General features: G+C 39.1%; 1 protein-coding gene across 1 annotated transcript in view; it reads right to left on the reverse strand.

Moving 5' to 3' along the window:
* LOC139711799 (kinesin-like protein KIF23) overlaps positions 1–22,946 on the reverse strand; it is a 63,040-nt gene extending 40,094 nt beyond the window's left edge. The window contains exons 1-19 of the mRNA XM_071623651.1: positions 22,820–22,946; positions 20,813–20,876; positions 19,975–20,064; positions 19,066–19,101; positions 17,373–17,478; positions 16,440–16,576; positions 15,702–15,841; positions 13,976–14,140; positions 9,792–9,904; positions 8,895–9,016; positions 8,172–8,354; positions 7,034–7,153; positions 6,387–6,483; positions 5,743–5,843; positions 4,373–4,475; positions 3,417–3,625; positions 2,454–2,564; positions 1,181–1,460; positions 200–342 (exon numbers count right to left, since the gene is read on the reverse strand). Coding sequence (XP_071479752.1) covers positions 200–342; positions 1,181–1,460; positions 2,454–2,564; positions 3,417–3,625; positions 4,373–4,475; positions 5,743–5,843; positions 6,387–6,483; positions 7,034–7,153; positions 8,172–8,354; positions 8,895–9,016; positions 9,792–9,904; positions 13,976–14,140; positions 15,702–15,841; positions 16,440–16,576; positions 17,373–17,478; positions 19,066–19,101; positions 19,975–20,064; positions 20,813–20,876; positions 22,820–22,830 — 2,331 coding nt within the window. The 5' untranslated portion in view covers positions 22,831–22,946. The remainder of the gene's footprint in view (positions 1–199; positions 343–1,180; positions 1,461–2,453; positions 2,565–3,416; positions 3,626–4,372; positions 4,476–5,742; positions 5,844–6,386; positions 6,484–7,033; positions 7,154–8,171; positions 8,355–8,894; positions 9,017–9,791; positions 9,905–13,975; positions 14,141–15,701; positions 15,842–16,439; positions 16,577–17,372; positions 17,479–19,065; positions 19,102–19,974; positions 20,065–20,812; positions 20,877–22,819) is intronic.
* Positions 22,947–23,222: the final 276 nt, after the last annotated feature.

The following is a 23,222-nucleotide window of genomic DNA, read 5'->3' on the forward strand; positions in this document are numbered from 1 at the left end:
TGCAATTTAACCTATGTCTCCACCTTTGCTGCAAGTGTATCAATACTGATGATTGCGATGCACCGTCATTTTAAAGGGTAAGAAGATGTCTGATAATCCTGAAAAGCTGATAATATCATGGCATTTATTCCTGTATATTCCTATCATTCTTAGTCTTTAAAAGACTTAGAATGATATTTGAACACAGTTTTTGTTATACCTTGAAGATTTTTGTCTCGATCTCCCCTGCCGAATCCTCCTCTTGATGTGTGAGCATGTAGTTGTCTGTGGACTTGATGTCCTTCACCGACGGCTGCGACACTCGCTTTGTGTTCTTGCCCTTGGTTGGCTTCAGCACAGTCTCTGCATCAGCAAATAGATAGATGGATAGGAAGATAGATAGATAAACAGATAGACAGACAGACATATATAGACAGATAGATAGACAGACAGATAGATATCACAGGGTAATTGTCTTGGTTTTTAGGTCCTCATTATATCAAGGTTCCCCTGTACTCACAGGATTTGTCTAGTTGATATAAAGATAGGGTGGAAACATTTTGATACAAATTTACAGAGGGCTTCGTAACAACATCTCATTTATTTCATTCACAGTTCTAATGCTTCAATTGGAACCTTGCAAAGTTTTGTGGCTACATTCCCCATACTTTGTCTCATCTATTTGTAAGGGGTCACTTGTAGTTTCCACTGTTCACAGCATTATCACTGTGAAATCTGTCAGTATTAAATAAATAACTTGGTCAATTTCGGCCAAGAAGGATCATTGGCACCCGTGCCATACATAATATACTTCGGTATTTGTGAACCCCCCCCGATATTTTAACTCGTTGAGGACGAGTCCCGAATGTACTCGGGCAGGTGTCCATGGGAAATGCGTGTTGTAGCAAAAGCAGTCCGTCCTCAATGGGTTAAGTATGGCATTTACAGTCTAGATGAGAAAGCAGAATAAAGACACAGAAACATTTGACCGACTAATGAGTGCACAAACTGCAAACCATAGATTTAACTCAGAAAGACTGTGTAACATTATTCAAAGATAGTATGTACACATGGAGACACATACAAGAAAGATGACCCCCCCCAAAAAAAAAAAAAAGAAAGAAAGAAAGAATGAGAAACTAAAGAAAGGGAATATATTGAGGAGAGACTTCGAAGCTGTATCACTTCGGATCCAGCTTACCAGTGTCGAGGATCTCTACGGGCTGGTGGTCGATCCAAACGTTGTTGGAGGTGGAGCGCGACCGCCGGTGCCGAAGTCGGACGGGCGGGACCTGGCTGCGGTGGACCGGGGGCGGGGAGCGGGAGCGGTTGAAGCTCTCCGCCAGCACCTGCTTCTCGGCCTTGCGGGCGCTGTCCTTCTCCTCGTGGCCCTGGACGATCTCCTTCAGCTGCCGCAGCTTCTCCTCCCTCACCCACATCTCTGTCTGCATCTTGAGCTCCGTCTGCCTCACCCGCTTGGCCTGGACCGCATCACAAAGGGGGAGAGAAGGGAAGTTGAGATGGTGGGAAAAACCCTTTATGTTGCATGATATGCAGAGCTCAACATTAGCATTGGCCCTGGGCCACTAAAAATCAATGTTGGGGCACCAAATTTCCCAAAAGGCCATCTTTTTGGTGACCAGATTGAGCAGCTCAAATTTGAGTGAATCCTTACATTCCCCTTTATTTTGGACCACCATAAATGTCATATTCAAACATTTAAGAGCCACCAAAGAAAGAAGCTGAATATCGAGAACAAAATATGTATAATGTAAGTGAAACATATGGTTGGTGTGGGACAGAAAGGTATATTGCAGTAGATCACATCACTGTCTCATACAGTACACATATTTCATTGCAGCATTTGCTTCATAGTCATATGACAGTGTCTGCATAAACAGTTTTCAACAATGTTTTCATTTTACAGACAAATGGATAAATACTTAAACATTCACGGTTCAGAAAATATTGTGGCATCTTACTACAAAAGTATGATATCATTTGATCTACTTTACAAATGCTATTTTTCTATTACAACTGCCAAGACACTTCCTGGCCTTAGTTTCTGTGTGAAATTATAAAGAATAAAAAGTTTTATTATTCCTCTGACCATATAATTTTTATAGTCTTTGCTGTCAAATCATCTTCTTATCATCTTATTTTTCTCTTTCTGGTCCTGAAATTAAATCCATTGATACATTTTTTTCCCATGGGGTAGCCTTGTCAAAGAAGGGAATTAAAATGTTTTGCAGATTACAATATGTACATTCACACTTACTGTATTCTATCACAGGGGTTCTGAAGTTTGGGAATTTTTCCAGTTTAGTGTGTAGCTTGAAAGCCCAATGCATAATTGATAACCCTGTCTGGTGTGACCTTGAAAGTCCATGTGGAAATTGGGTAGGGCCTTCACAACAAGGGTGCTACCGGGGTGACAATATGAATGTAAAGCCAACAGCAACCTGAGCACTTACGCATTCTTTCTCCCACTTGTCCCGCTGGCTGCTGACCGCCCCTTTAAGGGCCTGCTTCAGCCTTGCCCTCTCCTGTGTCTCCATCTGGATCTTCTTCTCCTTCTCCGTCAGCTGAGCGTAATGAGAAAATCAGACATGGCATTGATACAAGTGAATGTGTGGCTTATCACATCTCTCACTGCATCAGGGGTGGTGTTGTAGATTTCAAAATGAGAAAAATGACAAGGAAATCAACTGAGGAGGGATGAACACCTCGTGAACAGCAATGGAGTATTCCAAGGGCAGAAAAGGCATATTTTTGGTGGAAAGCAGTATTTGTACCTTTCCTGCAATAGACACATATAGTAATACAATTTGGGGGAAACAGTACTTTCTATGAAACCTACACTATTGAGGCAAAACACAAAAACAAAGTGAATTACAAAATACAAGTACTGGCCTGCAAAACAAAAAGAAAAAAAAGAAGAAGTAATAGTTGGCATCTTTGACTAAGTTTGTTTTCTAAATCAGTGAGCCCACAAATTGCCAAATATTTTGACAATGTTGTCTTAAAGGCATAATTTACCATTTGCAGATGAAACAAAACCCCAGCATTAGTGCTTAAAAAAATTTCTAAAATGTGAGTTAGGGATAGAAACAACCACTGTAAAAATTTGAATCCATATTATCGATGTATTGTTAAATACACAAAATGTGAACAGTAGTTATAATAAAAATGATTCCAGACTAAACCGTCTACAGTTATGGTTTACTACGAAAAATACTGATATCTCCTCATATTTTGGGCTTTATTGCAAACATTTTATACGGTGGGATGTTTTGTGATACACCAGACCTAGACATATGCATCAAATGTGATATCTTGAAAAATTTTTGAATCACTGCTCCCAAAGGTAAACTGGACCTTCAACCATAAAAATAGATGTCGATATGTGACTCGGGCTGTAAAGCTTGTGCACTAACCTCTGTCTCCATGCTCCGCTTGTCAGCCTCGTACATCTGGTGCGTGTGCTGGAGGACGTGGTTGTCCTGCTCCAGTGAGCGCACTCTCTTCTCCAGCCGGTCGCACTCCCGCGTCTTGGAGCTCAGCTTGCTGTTCAGCTTGGCGTTGGCCGCCCGCAGCTGATCCAGCTCGTGGTCCGCCTCCACCAGCATGGCGCGGAATGCCCCCTCTGCGATAACGGGACAAAAGAGGATGGAAGTAGGCAAAGGATGTACAATACAAAATGTGCTGCAATCATAACTTGCCAAGTGCTTGCAGAACTACTACAAAGTGGAAAGATGTTATATAAGACAAACCCCAGTCTCTCATAATTATCACCTCCACCTACGAGGTTATTTTTTTGCCAGTGTTGCATTGTTTGTCTGTCTGTTTCTTTGTTTGCAAAAATGACTCAAAAAGTTGTGACTGGATTTGAACAAAATTTAGAGGAAAAGTTGATCATGACACAAGGAATACTAGTAGATGATTAGATATTGGTAGTGATCCGGATCATCATCTGGATCTAGGATTTTTTTTTTTCCTTCAAGGATTCTTTGTCACTGGCAAATTGGGTCTATAAACGAGGGAATTCAAGCTGTGAATATTTGAGATGTGCATATGCACACTGTGTCTGTGCTCGAGGCGCAGCTGGAAGCTAAGGTAGAGAAACTAATGTAGCAAGGCTTCTTTATCATTGGGAAATAGGGCCATTTTTAGCATACGTTTATGCGGATGGAAATGAGCTGCATGGAGGAGGTCTGCACTGTCCGAGAGCTTTTCGAGTGATTGCAACAGTTCAATGATGCATTTAAGTAGAGTAAAGTAAATGGATAAACACAAAGATGTAATGCTAATAACCCATAACAATAAACAAACAAACTGACAAAACAGGCAGCCAGAGTAAGAATTTCAAGTTGGAGGGGAACTGAGCTCTTACGTTTTCTGGCCAGGTCTTCCTCCATGATCTTCCGCCTCTTCTCCCTCTCAGCCAGAAAGGCAATAAGGTTGGGCAAGGTGGTGTCATCGCTGGGATCTGAGATCTGTCAAATAGACAAGACAATCTAAGTATGAATAAACAAATGTATTGGAAGGTGGAAGGTGGGGGGACTGATTCACATACACACTAACTACAAAGTAATACAGGTAGGAGTTTAATCATGTGACCCTGCACCTCAAAACAAACAAAAAGTCGCCAGACATGAATTTTTAGTTAAGACCATAATCTGAAAGAGCAGACTTTAAGCTTTAAAATGATGTATAACTCAAATCAAATGGACTCTCCTAACCTATCTAAATATTGGAAAGAAAGCATAAACTCAGGGAAAGTGTGAACTGAGAAAAGAGGCTCTGAATAAGTACAGTGTCTATTCAAGCGCTTAATCTTTACCAAACCGTGCTGGCTGTGCGATGAATGGGACAAAAAACAGGAAGTAAACCACCAGAGTAACAACAATGAAGGGATTATCAGATTAAACTGAAATTAAGCGTGCCTCATTAGCACATTCTGTTCATAATTAATGCCAACTTTCAAAGCAGTAGCACGATCCTTTCAAAAGTTATTAGAGTTGAAAGTGAAGAGTGTGGACAAGGTTTTTCAGAAATGACAAAGGGATTCTAAAGACACATAATCACACTACTCTACCAAAAATGTTCGAGATAAACTGCTAAAAAAACACACTTTCCTGACCGTTTTATGATACCAAATTTTAGCATAATGTAAAAGAAGACCCGCTCTTTCAGAAAATATGAAAAAGTCAAGTTCATCTAGGTTGACCCATTTCACTTATTTTTAGTCCTCACGCAAAATCAGTGTGTGCGACTTTACGTTCGTTTTGAGGTGCACGGTCACATATGATGTAAATCAAATGAATTATTCACAGAGTAATGATCTTTGCAACCTTACGACACCATCTTCTACAATTTCTGATGGGTAAAGACCAATATAATTTGCTCAGTGTTCTTCATTTGCTCTGATTTTTCTTTTTCAGTGTTCTTTTTTCTTTTCCTCCTTTGTGCAATGTGAACAATAAAGAGAAAAGAAAAATACTTCTGAACTCACCAAATCAATTTTACTCTGAGATGTTTTTCATTTTCTTTTTGAAGTTTTATCCAGTCACAAGAAAAATCTCAAAAGACAGAGAACTTTTGACAAGTGACTACCAAGATAACATCTGCATGTGAGAAAACTGTTTGACTACATTGAAATATTTGATAGCTTCTGTTGGCAATTACACACAGGTGGCTGCTAAAAGTGACGGGTGGTTACAAACAAGACAGGATTGGCTGTAAGAAGCAGCACAGCAGTACCTGTAGGAGAGGGAACGGGGGACCCAGGCTGAGAATTGGTGGAGGTGGAGGCGGCACTTTGCCATCACTCTCTGCCAGCAGTCTTCTGTATTCTTCATTGGCTGGGGAGGGAGAAAACAGTTTGAGGAACAAGCTTTATTAGCTAAGCTTGAGCTAATTGCCAATTTCCTGTAACCAAGACATTGCGAATACATTGAATATGGACAATGAAAAGTCTATACAAGTGGCAACAAATGATATGAAAGCAATAAAAGCCATTAAGCATTATCAGACTCACAGACTGCTCCAAGTTTGGCATATCTTTGTTAGTAATAGCAAAAACCTGTGTATCAGGCTCCTGCAAAGATACTGTACGGTAGTGAACAATCACCCGTACATAGACTTGAAGATTCTGACATCAAATCAGCTTGAACATATTTCATACAAGACATTTCTGAACAGAACTCCATACAGTACAATCCTGTTATAACAAACATGGTTATGGACTTATAACAAAATTCCAGTTACAACCCCAGCATTATCAGCTCTATATTTTCTATTGTTATTAATTTTGTTTGGTTAAAACAAAATTTTTATATAACAAAAGGAAACTGTCTGTCTTGAGGACTTCGTTATAGCGGGATTCGACTATATTGCCATCTTACCCTTTCTCCTTCCAGGTGTGAGACCGATGTCAAACCTGACCTCTGTTGGCCGGGCAACCTGGACTTCTTGTGTGATCTCGGCAAACTTCATCACATGCTGAAGGACAAGAACAGGGCATAGTCTTGATCATGAAATAAACTCTCACCTTAAAGGAACACAACAAACAAAACTAGCAACATAATTCTTCCTGATAGTCCTGATATTGATTTCAGTATCTTCAATTCAAAATGCACTAACATCTGAGTATCGGAATGGATTTAATGCCAAATTACAAAACACTGTTTCAAGCCAGTTGCTTTCCCTACTTTAAACAGTTTACAAAGAGGATATATTATTTTACGCGTTGTTCATCATCCACAGGGTGATTTCTTGAATAAGAACCACATTAACATGGTGTACTGCACGATTAGTTTTCATGTATAAAGTCTACCATCGAGACACATCTCACAAGTTCTTATATGTACAGTATGATAAAAAAACAGCAATTATTCAAATATTTAATTCTATTTTTATAATTTCATATACCATATGCTATAAACGGATAGCTGCAACCTCCTTTTCTAACAATACTGCTACCACGAATAAGGTGCCATATCTCTTACACTGTACTATCTAAGACATCACACATGTCACAACTTCTACTCACAATGGTTTCATCATAGTCACGTGCATCTGGGTTGACGCACACTACCATGCGGACTTTGCCCTCTCCGTCAAAGTAATTCTTGAACAGGTGAGTGAGCTTGGAGGTCCTGTATGGGACCATCTGTTGATAAACACAAACGTCAATGACATGTGACTTCACAAGCACATACATGCCTTTTACCCCACTTCACTTTCATACCAGAATTTGATATCTGCATAAATGAAGAGGTACAATTTCTGGGGTGTTTTTTGTTTTTGTTTTGTGTTCTCTTGATAATTTTGTCTGGTGATTCTATTACTGCAATTATTTAAATGTATTATATTAATATGTCAACTATAAGTCATTTTGTTTATAATAATTTTTTTTTCTCCTTTTGCTATTGAAATTATCTTAATGAATCATATTAATTTGTCGACTGTAAGTCCACTTTTTTTTTTTTTTACAATGATTTCATACCCATGGTGTACAAGTTTTTAATGTGTATTTATCATCGTCGTTTTATATGAACTTTATATGTCAAGTGGACCCCTTTGAAAATCAGTTGTGCTGAAAGGGCCATCAACCCTATTGCTGGAAATAAATAAATAAAATAAATAAATAAATAATCTGAGATGATATTCCAGATTTTATTGCAACCAAACAAACTAACGTACACACACACAACCAAATATACACATACAAACTAACAAACAAACAAAATCAATACAAGAGCTCAACTCTTTGATATCACTTCCAGGACAGTCAGAGACCCACTCAAATTACATTGTTCAATAAAGAAAAGGAACAACATCTTCCACAAAGTCTTTGATCTAAAGAAATTCACCCTTTCAATCTCTGACATCATTGACCAGTGACCTTGACCCGTCCCCCACCGTGAAAAATGTTCCACAGCCCCTACACAATACTGCAAAAAATTAACAGTTGGAATTGCTGTAGAATTTTTATGCACAGCACTGCTAACTACAAATTGTATGTCCCCTCTTACGGCACATATGGATGACTATCTACAACCTGTCAGTATCTTCAACATGTTTTGTATAAACATGCAATTTTTGACCCCAGATATGGCCTGGGAGATAGTTAGTCACGTGGCGCAGAAGCTTGGGCAGACAGAGGCATTCAGACCAATGGGACTGACCTTGTTGGCGCCCTCTGTCTGGTTCTCGCGGAGAGTCTCGATGCACGTCCTGAGGGTCATGAGCGAGGCATTGATGCTGCCCGCCTCCTTCAGCCTGTCCCCCGTGTTGTTGGTGCGGTGGGTCCTCTCGCTGCCCGCCAGGTCAACAAGGGACAGCTGGCTGACACAGATCTGGCTCTTGTCCTGAATGGCAACGCACGAAATGAGACAATGGCACCATCAATACTACACAAAGGTCTTTGCCCTTCATATCGTGTCCCTTATGTATGGGACATCTTTTGCAGGGAGGCTCTTGAGAACATTGGAGTGCCATAGCCAGTTTTACCTCAAGTTGATACTTAGTTCTGTGGTACATGTATAATTGCATACATGTTTGAATGCAAAGACTGATTGCGGCAGAGTCTGCTTGCTCGTTCTGTTAAAACAACTAGGCTTACATGCTACTTTTTCTTCATTATTCTCATAGATCGTAGTGTCCCCGACAAGATTTCTTCCTAAGACAATTTGAACTTTACACAAATGAATATCAACTGCATGATTTGTCATGTAAATCAGATACAAACTCAAATGACTATATGGAAATTGACAATGCATCAAAATAAATTGCACTAAAAAAATTGACCTACTGCTATCATATGTAAAAGTCTTGAAAAGGGAAAAAGACAGGTGCATTTTTTTTTCTTGTGATAGATATGATGGAAACACTTAAGTATTTCTTCGTACCTGGAGAACCTCCTGTCCCAGAGAGTCTAGTGGAGCTTGGACAAGCTTGATGTTGAAGACACTGTGACTGCGGCTAGACTCCGTGTTCAGCTGGGTGTGGGCAACCTTGCGTCGGCTCTGGCCTGCAGGTAGGAAGAGAAATGTACTTGATGTTATCAACAGCCATTGAAAACAACAATTAAATCAGTGTGAATGGGACAGATTCAAGTTTCCAGATGTAGGCAAACCTACAAACCTGGGCATGGGCAACCTTGTTTCAACCCTGGCCTAAAGGAAGGACAGATGTAGAAATGTACTTGGCGTCGTCAACATCCATTGACGACAACAATTGAACCACTGAATGGGACAGATTCAATTTTCTAGATGTAGGCAAACCTACAAACCTGGGCTTGGGCAACCTTGCGTTGGCCCTGGCCTAAAGGAAGGACAGATGCAGAAATGCACTTGGCATCATCAACATCTATTGAAGACAACAACTGAACCACTGAACGGGACAGATTCAATTTTCTAGATGTAGGCAAACCTACAAACCTGGGTGTGGGCAACCTTGTGTTGGCCCTGGCCATCATTAACATCCATTGATGACAACAATTGAACCTGAGATTAGGACAGAGGCAACTTTCTAGATGTGGGCAAACCAACATCAGAGCGTGATTTCTCAAGTGAAGGAAGATACGCCAATGCACATGGTAACATAGAGAATATATTGTTGGATGTTTGGGCTAAATAATGTGAATGGTAGGATATCATCTTCGCGAATACTGTCAATAAAGAAACATACAAAAAGGGGAGGGTCAGATCAGATTGTTTGTTTGTTTGTTTGTATATTGAAGGCAGGGCAACTGCAGGGGTGGTTCAAGAGATAAAGGAGAGGAAAGAAAAGCCATCTCATCTCACCTCTGAGGAAGACTGTGTAGGCTTCTTCAGTCGTCTTGACCTCAACTTCTGTACACATGGCAACGTACATGTTCCTGTTTGCGTCCTCTCGTAGAATTCTTGATGTTAAACTCCTACCAGAGGAAGAATAACATTAAATATTTTTAAATTAGATGCTGTTTCTGATGAATTGATGGCAATGTTTCCAAAGGAGAAATAGCAATGGATGAAAGCAACAAATGCTCGAGGGTATGTATGTAAACTTGGATGAACACTCTGAGAGTTGCGGCAGTGCATAAAGCCCGCCACACACTATACGACATACGACTATTTAAGACCATAAGACCCAGTCGTACGACCTGCCAATGCACACTATACGACCTGACCTTATGAGCAGGCATACAACTGTTCTATCAGTACATTTTACCAATGAGTATTAAAGCGCACACAGTGCGCACTGCATGCGCTTGCATTTTACTGTATTGTGAATGGCTGAAAGCCCACGACCGATCGTAGAAATTCAACATGTCAAATCTCTACGACTGGCGCTAAGACCCAGTCGTACGACTGGAAACTGGAAAGACTGTGACGTCACACTTCCAGTCTTAAGGTCGTATGACCAGTCGGATCGTATAATGTGCGGCGGGCTTAAGTCACATAATCGTCTAACGTGGTACACAACAGGGACACTGCTTGTATTGTCTTAGGATCATATGACTTGAACATCACTATTATAATCATTCATATGTATCATACATGGATTGTAACTCTCTTTCCCTTTTCCAGGAGACTCACTCTCAAACATATTCTTCCCAAGGTATAGCAGGGGCATATCAAAGATAAATCATACGACTAGCAGAGATTCCCTTTTTTTTTCTTTCTTATCTAACCTTGGTGGGTACATGCAACAAGCAATAAAATGCTACATGCGAACAATTTGACATTCAAATGTCCAACGCAGCTATACTTCACAGTGGCCACTAGACATGTTTGATGATTTACTGCAAATTAAAGGTGTACATGTATGACTTTACTGATTTGTCCACTTTTCCTCAGGGAATTCCCATTAATCTGTTGCTGCCCTCTTTTGAAACAAGTTTCTGCAGTTTGCCAATACTTTGATTGCAGACAAGCACTGGCTTGCATTTTGCTCTCATCTACTTGATTATGCAAGATCACACTCTTATATAAAAACACAGTGAAATTGGGGCACAGAGTGTAGAATGCTGCAGAGAGAACCACAGTGGAGTCCTCAGTGAGATATTACGTGCACCCAGCCACATACAGACATGATCGCATGAAGTCACAGCAAAAAGGTCTGTCTTGATCAGAGGGGTTTCACACTTGCAAAGCATGAAATGTGTGTCTAGATAATCATACTAGTTAACAAACAAGTTTGTCACCAGTCTGAAAGGGCTCTTGCTCACTGCAGCACAACACAAACTACATTGTCAGAGCAGCATGTTGGATCAAGGGCTGGAGGTGGGGTGCAGGAGGTCAGTTATATGCATAAAAAAGGTCTATTTTTTGGATACTCAAACTTCATCAAAGGTGCATGCATAAGTGGAAAGAGTATACAGGTGTGAAAATATTGATATACAGTAGATAGTGAGGGAAATATATCAGCATCGGAGGTTTGTATGAAGTTCAAATAAGTGAGTTTTAGGTCAAATTCATCAGCAATGCAAGTGTTGTAAAAAGAAAAAGAAAAAGAACAATGCACAATATTCAGAGAAAACTTGGTGGCAGGCGTGACACGCAATAATCTGAAATCCAAACACTATTGCTTGTTGTTGTGCCAGTCAAACTGAAAAACAAACCCACGTTAGTAATCAAGGAGAAATAAGAATGATTGAAGTGCATGCAAAGCTCTCCTTGTTATATAACAGAGCCCAAAACTTATGGTCTTCTTAAATACTGCATAGAATAAAGAGAAAAAAAAACCCAAGCAAACAAACAAGAAACGGAAAAAATATGCCATAATTAAGAAGGGATATAGGTATCCATTGTGACTGGTGCCTTTGAATTGTTTACTTATCAAGAAATTAACTTCTTGCTTAATATCATCAATATTCACTTCAAAATTTCAGAGAAGTAAGCTGCAACTCTCTGCCATAATCACTGGCAAAAGTATCTTCAAAAATGTTTTACTGGGCAGAGTGTATTCCTTGAATCATACAAGATTTTAGTAATATATCATCATTTCCTGCTCATTGCTAAGATTATGATTCTGATTCATTGATTTCGATACACCAAAAATATTTTGTGTGTGCATATATGGCTGCCTATTTCTTCTGTGTACTGTATGTGTGTTTAGAGAATTAAGAACTGTTTTTGATATCTATATAATTACTGACTATAATGAATAGTTGCAAAAGTTACAAGTGATGGCAGTATAGCTGAAACCCTTCATACTGTGATATATAAACCATTAAAGGGATGGTATAGTATTGGTCGAGGCGAGGATTCAGCTTTTAACTTTCTGCAAGATATTATTTAACAAAAATTGGTTTTGAAATGGCTGAAATAAAAAAACAAAGTTATCCTTACAAAAGGTAGGTGCCATCTATGATTAGGATAGCTTTCTTTTGGACATCTCAGCCATTTTCAAAACCAATTTTCATCAAATAAACTTTGAATTCCTCTTAGAATTATATGTTGTTTTATATTTCATAAGAGGTTTCTCATAACTGAAAAGAATCATCAAAAAAATGTTGGAAACCTCAAGCCCCATCTCAACCGAAACTGTACCATCCCTTTAAAGGGGATGGCTAGTAACTGATCAGTGGGAATCAGTGGGAGTGCTGGGGATGATTGTTCCAATCCTTGTGGGATTCATTTAAGAGCACATTATATATCTATTGTTGTGTGAAAATTATTTGCTTCAGAACGGTCTCATATTCAAGTAATGTGCAGATTAATGCCCCGTCACTGACCAGGCACGCTAACCTGGAAACAGTAAACTGCACATTACTTGAATATGAGACCATTCTGAAGCAAATAATTTTCACATAACAATAGATACATGATGTACTCTTAAATGAATCTCACAAGGATTTGAACAATCATCCTCCAGCATTCCCACTGACTCCCACTGATCAGTTATTAGCCATCCCCTTTAAGTTGCCACTCTATTTGGACAGTCATGAGGAAAAACAAACAAGCAAAATGAGAGAAAAACTAAACGTGAGTGGTGTGTCATTGGGGGAAATGGGCTAGAGAGGAAAAGGTCTCAAGCACAGAACAGCCGGTCAAGGCATGCAGAGAGACAGGCTAGATTAGGGGTTATAAATGACAGAAATGGTTGATGACATACGAGAAATCATCTCTGATCCTGGAGTACCTGTTACAGGACAGAATGATAGGGGATGAGAAGAACAAAATGAGATGATCTTGTGACAGAGTTAACGCGACGAGTTGTCAGAGAAAAAGAAAAAGTGTTAGATATATTTGCATTGTGTTTTCTGGAAGGAAAGCATCTGGCATTGCACGATTCACATCATGCTAAGTCACGATATGGACCCATTCACTTCTGAAACCTGCACTGTGTGTCACCAGGTATACTTGGTAGATGACACCAGACTTTACATGTAATGCCTATTTACATTTTACAAGATAAAGATAAGATAATCTTCAGAATTTCAGTTTGTGCATGAGGACATTTTGTTCTAAATATGTCATGTATGTACTGAAATCCACTTACAATTTTTGTTCCCTGGTACACTGGGCTCCTGTTATAACAAAGTCCCTCGGACCAGCAGTATTTTTTCATTACCCGTATATCGAAATTTAGTTATAATGGGACAAATACACAACAAAAAACTTAGAGCAGATAATGTTCCAGCCTGCATTTTTACTTCATCATAACCGGAATTTTGTTATAACCATATTCATTGTAAACAACAGGAGTGCACTGTACTATTCATTTTTGCACCTCCTTTTCAAACCTGACCAGAAAGCCTGAAGTACATCATGAGTGATATCAACAGCGTTGTAGTATTATACATGGCCCTCAATATTCACATAGCAAATAAGGGGAAAATGTTCAGAAAATTTGACAAACATAACTAGCCATCATCAAATCAACGAAAGAAAAAAAAAAAAAAGATGTAAATTGCTGCATCACAGCTCATGATCATAGCAAAGTTTACGGGGCATTTCTTCACAGCTAAAAAAATCAACCCGTCAAGAATCAAACCACTCACTTTGCATGCAGCGACACCGGCACGTCCTCCAAGAGGTCGTAGATCATGTTGTTGTAGATCTCGACGTAGGAGACGAAGACGGCGTAGTTGTTGTCCTCATCGATGCTGCTGAGACGAGTCACGTCTGGCACGCGGGCCACCTGACTGAAGTCTATCTGCTCTTTCCTGTTGATGGGAGTCACACAAAGATTCAGAAGTGAAATACACATCACAAACTAATGTTGTGGAAAGAAAAGAAAAAATGCAGCTTGCTAACTCACTGATAAAAAGCTTTGTTCAAGAAACAAACCTGGCAGAGAAAAGAATTCAGATTAAATATGAGACAATTGCTCTACATGCCAACTTTCCAAAGTCACAAAGTGTTATGGGCTTTGAGCAAGAATACTAACTTGAAATACTACTTTTTCTACTGAGGTATTGAACAGAGCATTTAACTCTTGCTAGTCAGCTTGGGCATTTGATATTGCCTGTTAAAACAAATAAAAATTTCTTCCATCATGGAAGAACCATGACACATCTACTGAACAAAAGATTTTGCTTGATTATGAAGTTTTGGCATGTACTCTTTGTCAAGAAAACTGTATTGGAAATAGATATTGCCTTCAGATGAGGACATAAGTGGGTTTTATCCTGGATTATAAGCCTTGCTTCAAGTGAAAACGACAACAAAAAGATAAAACAAAGTACTCAAAAACAAAATTAAATTTGCCCTTGCATGATTCAATGTGGTTGACATGATAAAGAGGATTGTATAGCTGTGTAGCCCTGACAATCTGAAAAAGGTAAACTTTCACTTCTATTTAAAGCCACATTAATGATGTTAGATGATATGCGCATGAACGGATCAAGATAAGATAAGGACTGACACTCCTTGTGTGCACAAAAATGTTTGTGTGCTTAAAATAATCACATTGATAATTGCCAGTTCCACGTGAGCATGTCTATGTTAGTACTTAATAGTAAAAATAGTTTATACTAAATTTTCAATGTTTGTCTTATTCTTGCTAGTCCATATTCATCCAAGAGTTAATGAAAATTCAAACAATTTGATTCAACATTTCTACACCAAAACTAAAGGCACATACTCAAAGAGAAGACTGACAATGAAACCACCATGGATGAACACAGTTCTTTGAGATATCATTGCAATTCAATCAATCATAACCTAAAGGGAAAACCGAATTATAGCCTGTATCAAACAAGAATTTTGCCTATCTACCAGAAAACAGCATGGATGAACTTGAAGGTCAAATGTGGTGTGTCCTAAATTGCTCCACACCAATTTCTTGCCATCTCAAAACTACTCCCACCCTACATTTCAACTAATTGCCTCCTTAACTTTCTCCATGGACTATCAATAGAAAAACAGACAAACACTTTCCTTGTACATAGAATGTTGATTAATGCAAACAGCTAGCTAATGCATCTGGCTATCACTCTGGCATGATTTAAACCAATTGGACCTGGCAACAGATTCGCCATTACTGCTGTGTCTCACGCACTGATGCATATGGTGGATGCGTGATGCAGCGAGCCGATTGCAATATTAGTCATGCATTCACCATACATGTGCGCACATGGAACACTGAACAGTACTGATGGATTTGCCAGCAGGTCCGATCAGTCTATATACAAAGGGCAGGGCGGTATAGAAGAAAATCAAAATCAGTTCCCTTCCGCAAGGTAACATTTACAAACAGCATGACAGAAGGGTATGGTGCTGTACCTGGTTCTCTTGGGTGTGCCAGGCGTGCGAGGGGTGCGAGGTGCAACGGGTGGGGGCATCAACTCCCTCTTCTGTCTCTCCAGCATGGCGTCTGCTTCTGTCTGAACGTCCATGCCGTTCACTCTGTCTGGCTTGAACACCTGGGAAAGTGGAGGGCAAACTGTTGATAAGAGTTTACTGCACAAGGAACAATGTGCCACTATTCTTCTGAACAGAGGTTGGCAAACTTTTCATTGTCTCTCTAAAGCAAAAAATGATAATGGAATAAGCAGCAGATAATTAATTCACAGGTAAAGAGATTGATGAATAAATGGATAGAACAGAGTAAAACAAAAGCATGAATAAATTCATGAATAAGCGAAAGAATAATATACACATGTAAGTATTCTATTTACTTGCACACGAATTCTTACTGCATTATCTCCTTGGACATGAGTTCAACAATAAACACCAATCTTCACTATCAATGTACTCTAGGTTCATTGCAATTTGCCAAATATAACTTTGTTAAGGGGACCCCACCTTTTATTAGGATCGCTTTGTTTTACCTTGTTTGGGGATATCTATTTCTCAGTTCAGCACAGTACTCCATGATCATGAATTTAACCACTCTTGAAATCATCGGGAAGTCCCGATTCGAGAAAATTAAGACTCGCTAAATATATGGCATATACAGTATTCTAACACTTCACCATTTCCTATCCACAAAGGCCAATATACAGTTGTTAGTTGTCTTACGTATTTCCTGGCCTGGAGATCTCCAAGAGTATTGAAGAGCACATCCAAACTTCGAGGCAGCACACCGCCGTTCTGGGGGCTCCCTTGCATGGTGTGTGTCTTGCCCGACCCAGTGACACCATACATGAAGAGTAATGCTGCAGCGTGTGGGGTAAGAAAGCAAGGACCAACATTGGGGGGAATTCATACAACTGTATACACTCACTAATTTGCTGTGGTAATAGACAATAATGCACTAGTATGCACTGGTATTCAGGCTGCTACATTTGGACTAAGGATACTGCACATGACAATTTTGAGCAAGATAAAAGAAAACCATTTTGAATGAATTATATTGTTAAGACAGAATGTGCTATCTGCTGTCAGGGGGCAGCATGTAGAATTTGGAAAAACATGACAATATGTACATAGAGTATACATGCAGCTCCTTAGTATGCAGTATCACAGTATCTTTACACATGAGAGGTGAGTAAATTGGTATTCTGAACTAACATGTGTCAAGTGAAAAGCAGATCAAGAACATAGTACCGGTACTCAGAACATTATCATCATTATTTTGCAACACTACATGATTTAGAAGCTGATATAGACTAAGCAACTCTGATCTGTTGTAAATGATATGATATCAGCTCTAGACGTATCAGTATGAAAACATTCCTCTCAACTGGAGACCATGTTTGACATATTTTCTTTGGGGAAAAAAAAATCAGGACACTAAAAAATCCATTATAAAATGCAATGGTGGATCTCAGAGAGTGATTCAATTTGATGCTCCAGTCCAAACTCTGTACATGTGTGTGACTGGAAAGAACAAGTTTTGGGAGGATTCTGAAAATGAGCATTCCCTTTCTTGCCACACTCAATCAGAAGAAGTACATTACACATTGTATGTGCACAGAAAAGATAGAGAGGGAAGGGAGAAGTCATACACACCATTCTTGCCGTGAATGAGGTCTTCCAGGAGCGGCAGGGCTATGTGGTCAAACAGGGCCTTCTGCGAGCAATCCTCGGCGAAGACAAACTTGAACATGTGCTGGGTCTTTGCAAAAAAAGCAACAGATGGGCATGTGAAAATACAGCTGCTGTAAAGTGCAGCATGCATCATTATAATAAATCAAAGATCTCTGCAATGCTTGCTGTATGTGTTGGGCCGAACATGGACAAGCTTTTTCAGTATCAAGAATGCTTACATCTAAACGTTATATTCTATGAACATGTATTATGGAGCATGAATTTTAGGCGTTGAAAAGAAGCCACCAAAAATAGAACACATTGGAAACTGCCCGCGAGCAAAACTAATTTCTCCTTGAGTGTCAGACTAACAACTACAGTTACAGTATTTTGTCAGCAGAGGGTGAATGAAAATAAACACTTCCACCAATAATCTCCTCATCATCATGATATAGATTGACAAAGATGGCAATCACATAATGAAAATGTGTTAAATCATTTTCTGTTCAGTTTCAAAGGAGTTCAATGAGGTGAATAGGTTGAGTTATGTCCCAAGCAACAGTAAAGTCTACCATATTATGAAATACAGTAGCTACTGGGAAGCCCTTTGCATGCATTTTCTCTCAATTGTATTATTTTCTGCACATGCACTGTACAAACTATTTTAGCAAGCACTGTAATGTTTTTAGTGATTTCACATAACATCAGTTGTAATCACTGCATCACTTATTTACACGTACCTGCTTATTTTGTAGATTATACAGTGCATTCACATTATTTTCTGTGTTACTTCTGAAAGACATTTCCATCAAGAACCAGGCACATATGTGACCGTGCACCTCAAAACGAACATAAAGTCGCACACACTGATTTTGCGTGAGGGCTGAAAATAAGTGAAATGGGTCAACCTCGCCGAACTTGACTTTTTCATATTTTCTGAAAGAGCGGGTCTTCTTTTACATTATGCTAAAATTTGGTATCATAAAACGGGAAGGAAAGTGTGTTTTTTTAGCAGTTTATCTCGAACATTTTTGGTAGAATAGTGTGATTAGGTGTGTCTTTAGAATCCCTTTTTCATTTCTGAAAAACCTTGTCCACACTCTTCAATTTCAACTCTAATAACTTTTGAAAGGATAGTGCTACTGCTTTGAAAGTTGGCATGAATTATGGACAGAACGTGTTAATGAGGCATGTTTAATTTCAGTTTGATCTGATAATCCCTTCATTGTTGTTACTCTGGTGGTTTACTTCCTGTTTTTTGTCCCATTCATCGCACAGCCAGCACGGTTTGGTAAAGATTAAGCGCTTGAATAGACACTGTACTTCAAAGCCTCTTTTCTCAGTTCACACTTTTCCTGAGTTTGTGCTTTCTTTCCAATATTTAGATAGGTTAGGAGAGTCAATTTGATTTGAGTTATACATCATTTTAAAGCTTAAAGTCTGCTCTTTCAGAATATGGTCTTAACTAAAAATTCATGTCTGGCGACTTTTTGTTTGTTTTGAGGTGCACGGTCACATATAGTGAGCAATGCAAACTCATATGCAAATACACCAAGAGCAGCAGACACAAGCAGTGGAGGTGTTTATGATACAGCAGGACCCTGATTGAAAAATGTTGCAAAGTATCTGACACACATACACGTCGTATATGTATAGTAACAGTATGAGTACATACCTCCTTGTAATTGCCATTTCTGTAAGCATGTGACCCCTACAAAAAGGAAGAAAGAAAACAGGTACATTGTAGGAGCAATGACAAAGCAGACATGCAATAAACTTCAGCATATCTTTCAAAATCCAATTTAGTATCATTTATGAAGTGCATTTTTTCTGTGTAAAGAAATTGTTGACTTCACACATTACATGTCATCAAATAAGATATTGATATAATGTTATTCAAAAGGGTGTTTATTGATGCTTCATGAGATTTTTCACACAAGTCTGGAACAAATTAAATTCTGCAGTTGGAATAAACCATTTCAATCACATTTACTCCTAGCAAAGCTATTGTTTATCAGAACTTTTAACAAATAAAAACTGTTCATGTACTGTATAACAACCTTTCCTTCAAGAACTCTGAAGTTGAAGAAACATCAAGAAGTGAGTTTGTAGTCTCTTGTACACTACGCATCTCCTGCAGTATTTGATTCTAATATTAGGGGTCTACATACAGTAGACCCTGTGTGTTGATGGCATAATGCATGCAATATATTTCTCACTTTCTTAAAAAATTTCACTGATTTGCTATGCACAAATAGACATCCATAGTTGCACCACTTGTTTATTGGGTCCTATCTAACATGGAGGGTTAAAGCTGGTTACAAGCTTGTTGTGTTGTCATATACTCATCCACCCAATAACATGCAAATACAACTCAGAATTGCCTGAAAGTATTCATTATGGACAGCCTAAATATAGAAAATCACATATCTGCAGGTACATGTATGTCAACATGTATGCAAAATGTAGTCTAATTCATTTAATCCACATATATACAACTGTACCTGTCACAGGGATAATTCTTTTGCAAACAGCATTGCAATATTACAATGCACTTAATTCAGCAGTAACAGGGTTTGCTTACCTCTGGTGGCCTGAGCTGTATTGTGTTGCTGTTGATAATGTCCAAGCATGTATCTTGTCCATCGCCAATGGGCTTCGTTCTGCAATAAACCTGTTTTGAAACAGGCAGATTATGAACAAACAAAAATGGAATCATATTGAAGTTGATCAATACTGCCAATATTCTGGAAACACATTCGTTTGTTTTTTATTGTGACTATGTGTTCTGTTTGACACTGCTCACTTAGACGTTCTTTAAGCAAAATCATAATACACTGATCAAACAAGAATGAAATATAGTTGTCACAGATGCTTATAACTTTGCCATAGTCTTAATTTCTTTTTGCCTTTATGATTCTTTAGCTCTCTCCCTTTCCCCTCTGTCCCTGATGCATCAAAAGTACAGGATGGCACAGTGGACAAACAAAGTAACCAATTCCAACTAAAGATGGACATGCCAGTGTACATATGCAATGTACATTGACTAGAAATGGAATTATATGCACATATGTTAAATACAATCTACATAATTACAGAATGTACAAAGAAGAATAGATGCATGCAAATCATCCAAACCTGCAAATGTGTTGTTCACATCTTCACATTGCACTCACCATGACCACCTCAAAGGTATTTAAATTAAAAGTACTGACCCTGTTGAAAGATATCAAGTCTGGATGAAGTGTCATGGTACTGAGTTGATTTGTAACTAAACAGGTACAGTTTGCTTGCTTATACAAGAAAGAGCACATTTTACTGTTTGACTTGCTTTATTCTGCTATCAAGGTAGGACAGTAATGGGTATCAGCCAGTTTATACGCACAATACAAAATGCAAAGCAATGAATCCCATGGTAATACCTCCACAGGGTCCTTGACACTGCTGACAGGCTTTCTCGGTGTCTTCTTTGGCGTTTTGCCTCTCCTAGAATATGTAGAACAAAATGAAAAAAATTGTTGTTATAAAGGCTCAACTGAGTGGAACTCATACCAATTTTGAAGTTTGTACGGAGCACGGTGACTTGCAAAACTTGCATCCCGGGGGGTGTTTCACAAAGAATGTAAGTCGAACTTAAATTTTAAGTCCAACTTTAAATTTATTGTATGCTGTGTGTGACTTTAAAATGTTTTAACTTTTATAAAAGAATTAAAATTTAGGAGACTTTTTCATATAGGCATCAATCAACAAAATAAAGTAAGGGACAAAGGGTTTTTCTGTCAAGTTTGATGGCAATTTGAAGTGGATTATGAAAACATTATAAAACTGAATAGAGAAACCAGTGGTATACCATAATCTTTAGTCGATCTTAACTTTTGAGTTCGACTTCAATTCTTTGTAAAACACCCCCTGATGCGATGAAAAGCATTGTTTTGTGGACTTCCTACTATTAAAAACATAACCAAAATTGGAACCTAGAAGTTTAGAAGGACTCTGATAGGCCTGCTACGAGCAACCTTTACTAGCCCAACCAGAGGTCACCAGGATTGCCCTGGTCCTCGCCCGACCAGACGCTGTGCATTTTTACAGCGACTGGGCTGTGTATTGACCGAAAGATCGGTCTGTATCTGTCCGTCGGGGAATGTTCCGCGGAGACTGCGTCTGGCTTCACGGATCCCCTCTGTATACAGACCGAAGTCAATGATCCCGGCTCCTGTGTGGAGCAGTCGCGCACAGATCAAACGTTACGATAAACCAATTTTCAACAGCTTTTTTACATTCAAACAAGTTTGACATGATACACATTATGCAGCAATATTTGGGATAAATTTCTCACATTTTGCAATCGAAATACTCACATAAACTCGGTTATAACGCAGAAATTTATCAATATCGCAACATCGCCATTCGCAAGCAGTAAGTCGCCATTTTGAATCTGTAAGCCAATCACATGCGAGGTACGTGTTTTAGTAAAACAAACACGTAGAAACTAGTTGTACCTCGCATGTGTTGGCTAATAGATTCATAGTGTATGTTTCTGCAGTTTGAATGTGACGACGCGACAGGCTGTGTTTAACGTTGAAAATTCTACTAAAATTTTGGATTATTCATTAATCTGGTGAGTTTAATGTATTCTTAAAAAGCTAATTTCACTGTACAAGCTTAAATTTGCCGACCTAGGGCCGTGAATTAGACGCAATCGAGAAGGGTGAGGTACCTCACCCAATTTTCCATAGAGACAGTGGTTAAGAACATCCACACAGCAATGGGTACTGATACCTTCCGTCTGTCTACGGAGGACAGCCTTAATGGCAAAATATAAAAGAGTCCTCCGGACAGACGGATCTTTCTCTCTGTCTAGGCTGTGTAGAGGGTGCGTTTATCAACTCCTTTTCTCGGTAGAAACAGGTTTTCCAAACAGCTTTCAAGGAATTTATACGAGTTGATAAATGCAAAGCTGTTTTGAAAGCCCTTTCGGAAAGCCTTTTCGAAAGGGTGCGTTTATAGGGTGAATATCAACTCTCCTTTTCTCGGCAGAAACAGGTTTTCCAAACAACTGTACTCAGTCTATCAGCGCGTTCTACTTCTATTGTTGTTAGTCATTTCGAGTGATTCAATTATCATCGACCACCCGCCGAGCACCAAGTTTCAAATAAATTCAGGTAGAGCTATCATTCATGAACTGGTTACTATTTCGTATTACTGGTTGTGCAGGACGATAAACATGGTCATATCCGCGTAGCGTAGATACACGTACATTGTATCTAATTTACGTGAATTATACACATTCGTCAATACGACAAGAGCAGAGCTGAGGCCGGTGGCAAAAGTTGAGCACACTGCACTCAACGCACGGAAAACAATATACTGTAGGGTCTACTTAATTACTGCATTAAGGTTTAAACTTAACATGAACCAATAATACTCACGACGGCTTCATTGTGCTCACACTCCTTCCAGATCCAGAACCTTTTAAGTTTTGCTTTTGGAAAGCAAATCTACCGTATGTTTTGATGGACTATCTCGTGATATCATGCATGCACGTACAGATCGCAGCCAGCTGTGTATTTAGTGTACATTTTGTAGCTTTACCGTTCAAAAGCATGCGCTGCGCGCGGAGAAAATGAACGGGCCAATCACAATCGCATCGCGAAGAGATATCAGAAGTACGCACGCACCACCCAGCTCTCAGCAGAGCCTTGAAAAGCGCCACCTAGCGTTAGGTTACTACAGTGTACTTATCAGCTCACAATCTCGCACATGGGTGCATTATTTTCCGGATGGGGGTATTCTGAAAGAAGAAGAAGAAGAAGACTTTTTTTTTGACTTTTC

The sequence above is a fragment of the Diadema antillarum genome, unplaced genomic scaffold, assembly GCF_040938485.1.
Source record: "Diadema antillarum isolate AM-2024a unplaced genomic scaffold, OU_Dant_1.0 seq00001704_RagTag, whole genome shotgun sequence".
In the NCBI taxonomy this organism is placed as follows: domain Eukaryota; kingdom Metazoa; phylum Echinodermata; class Echinoidea; order Diadematoida; family Diadematidae; genus Diadema; species Diadema antillarum.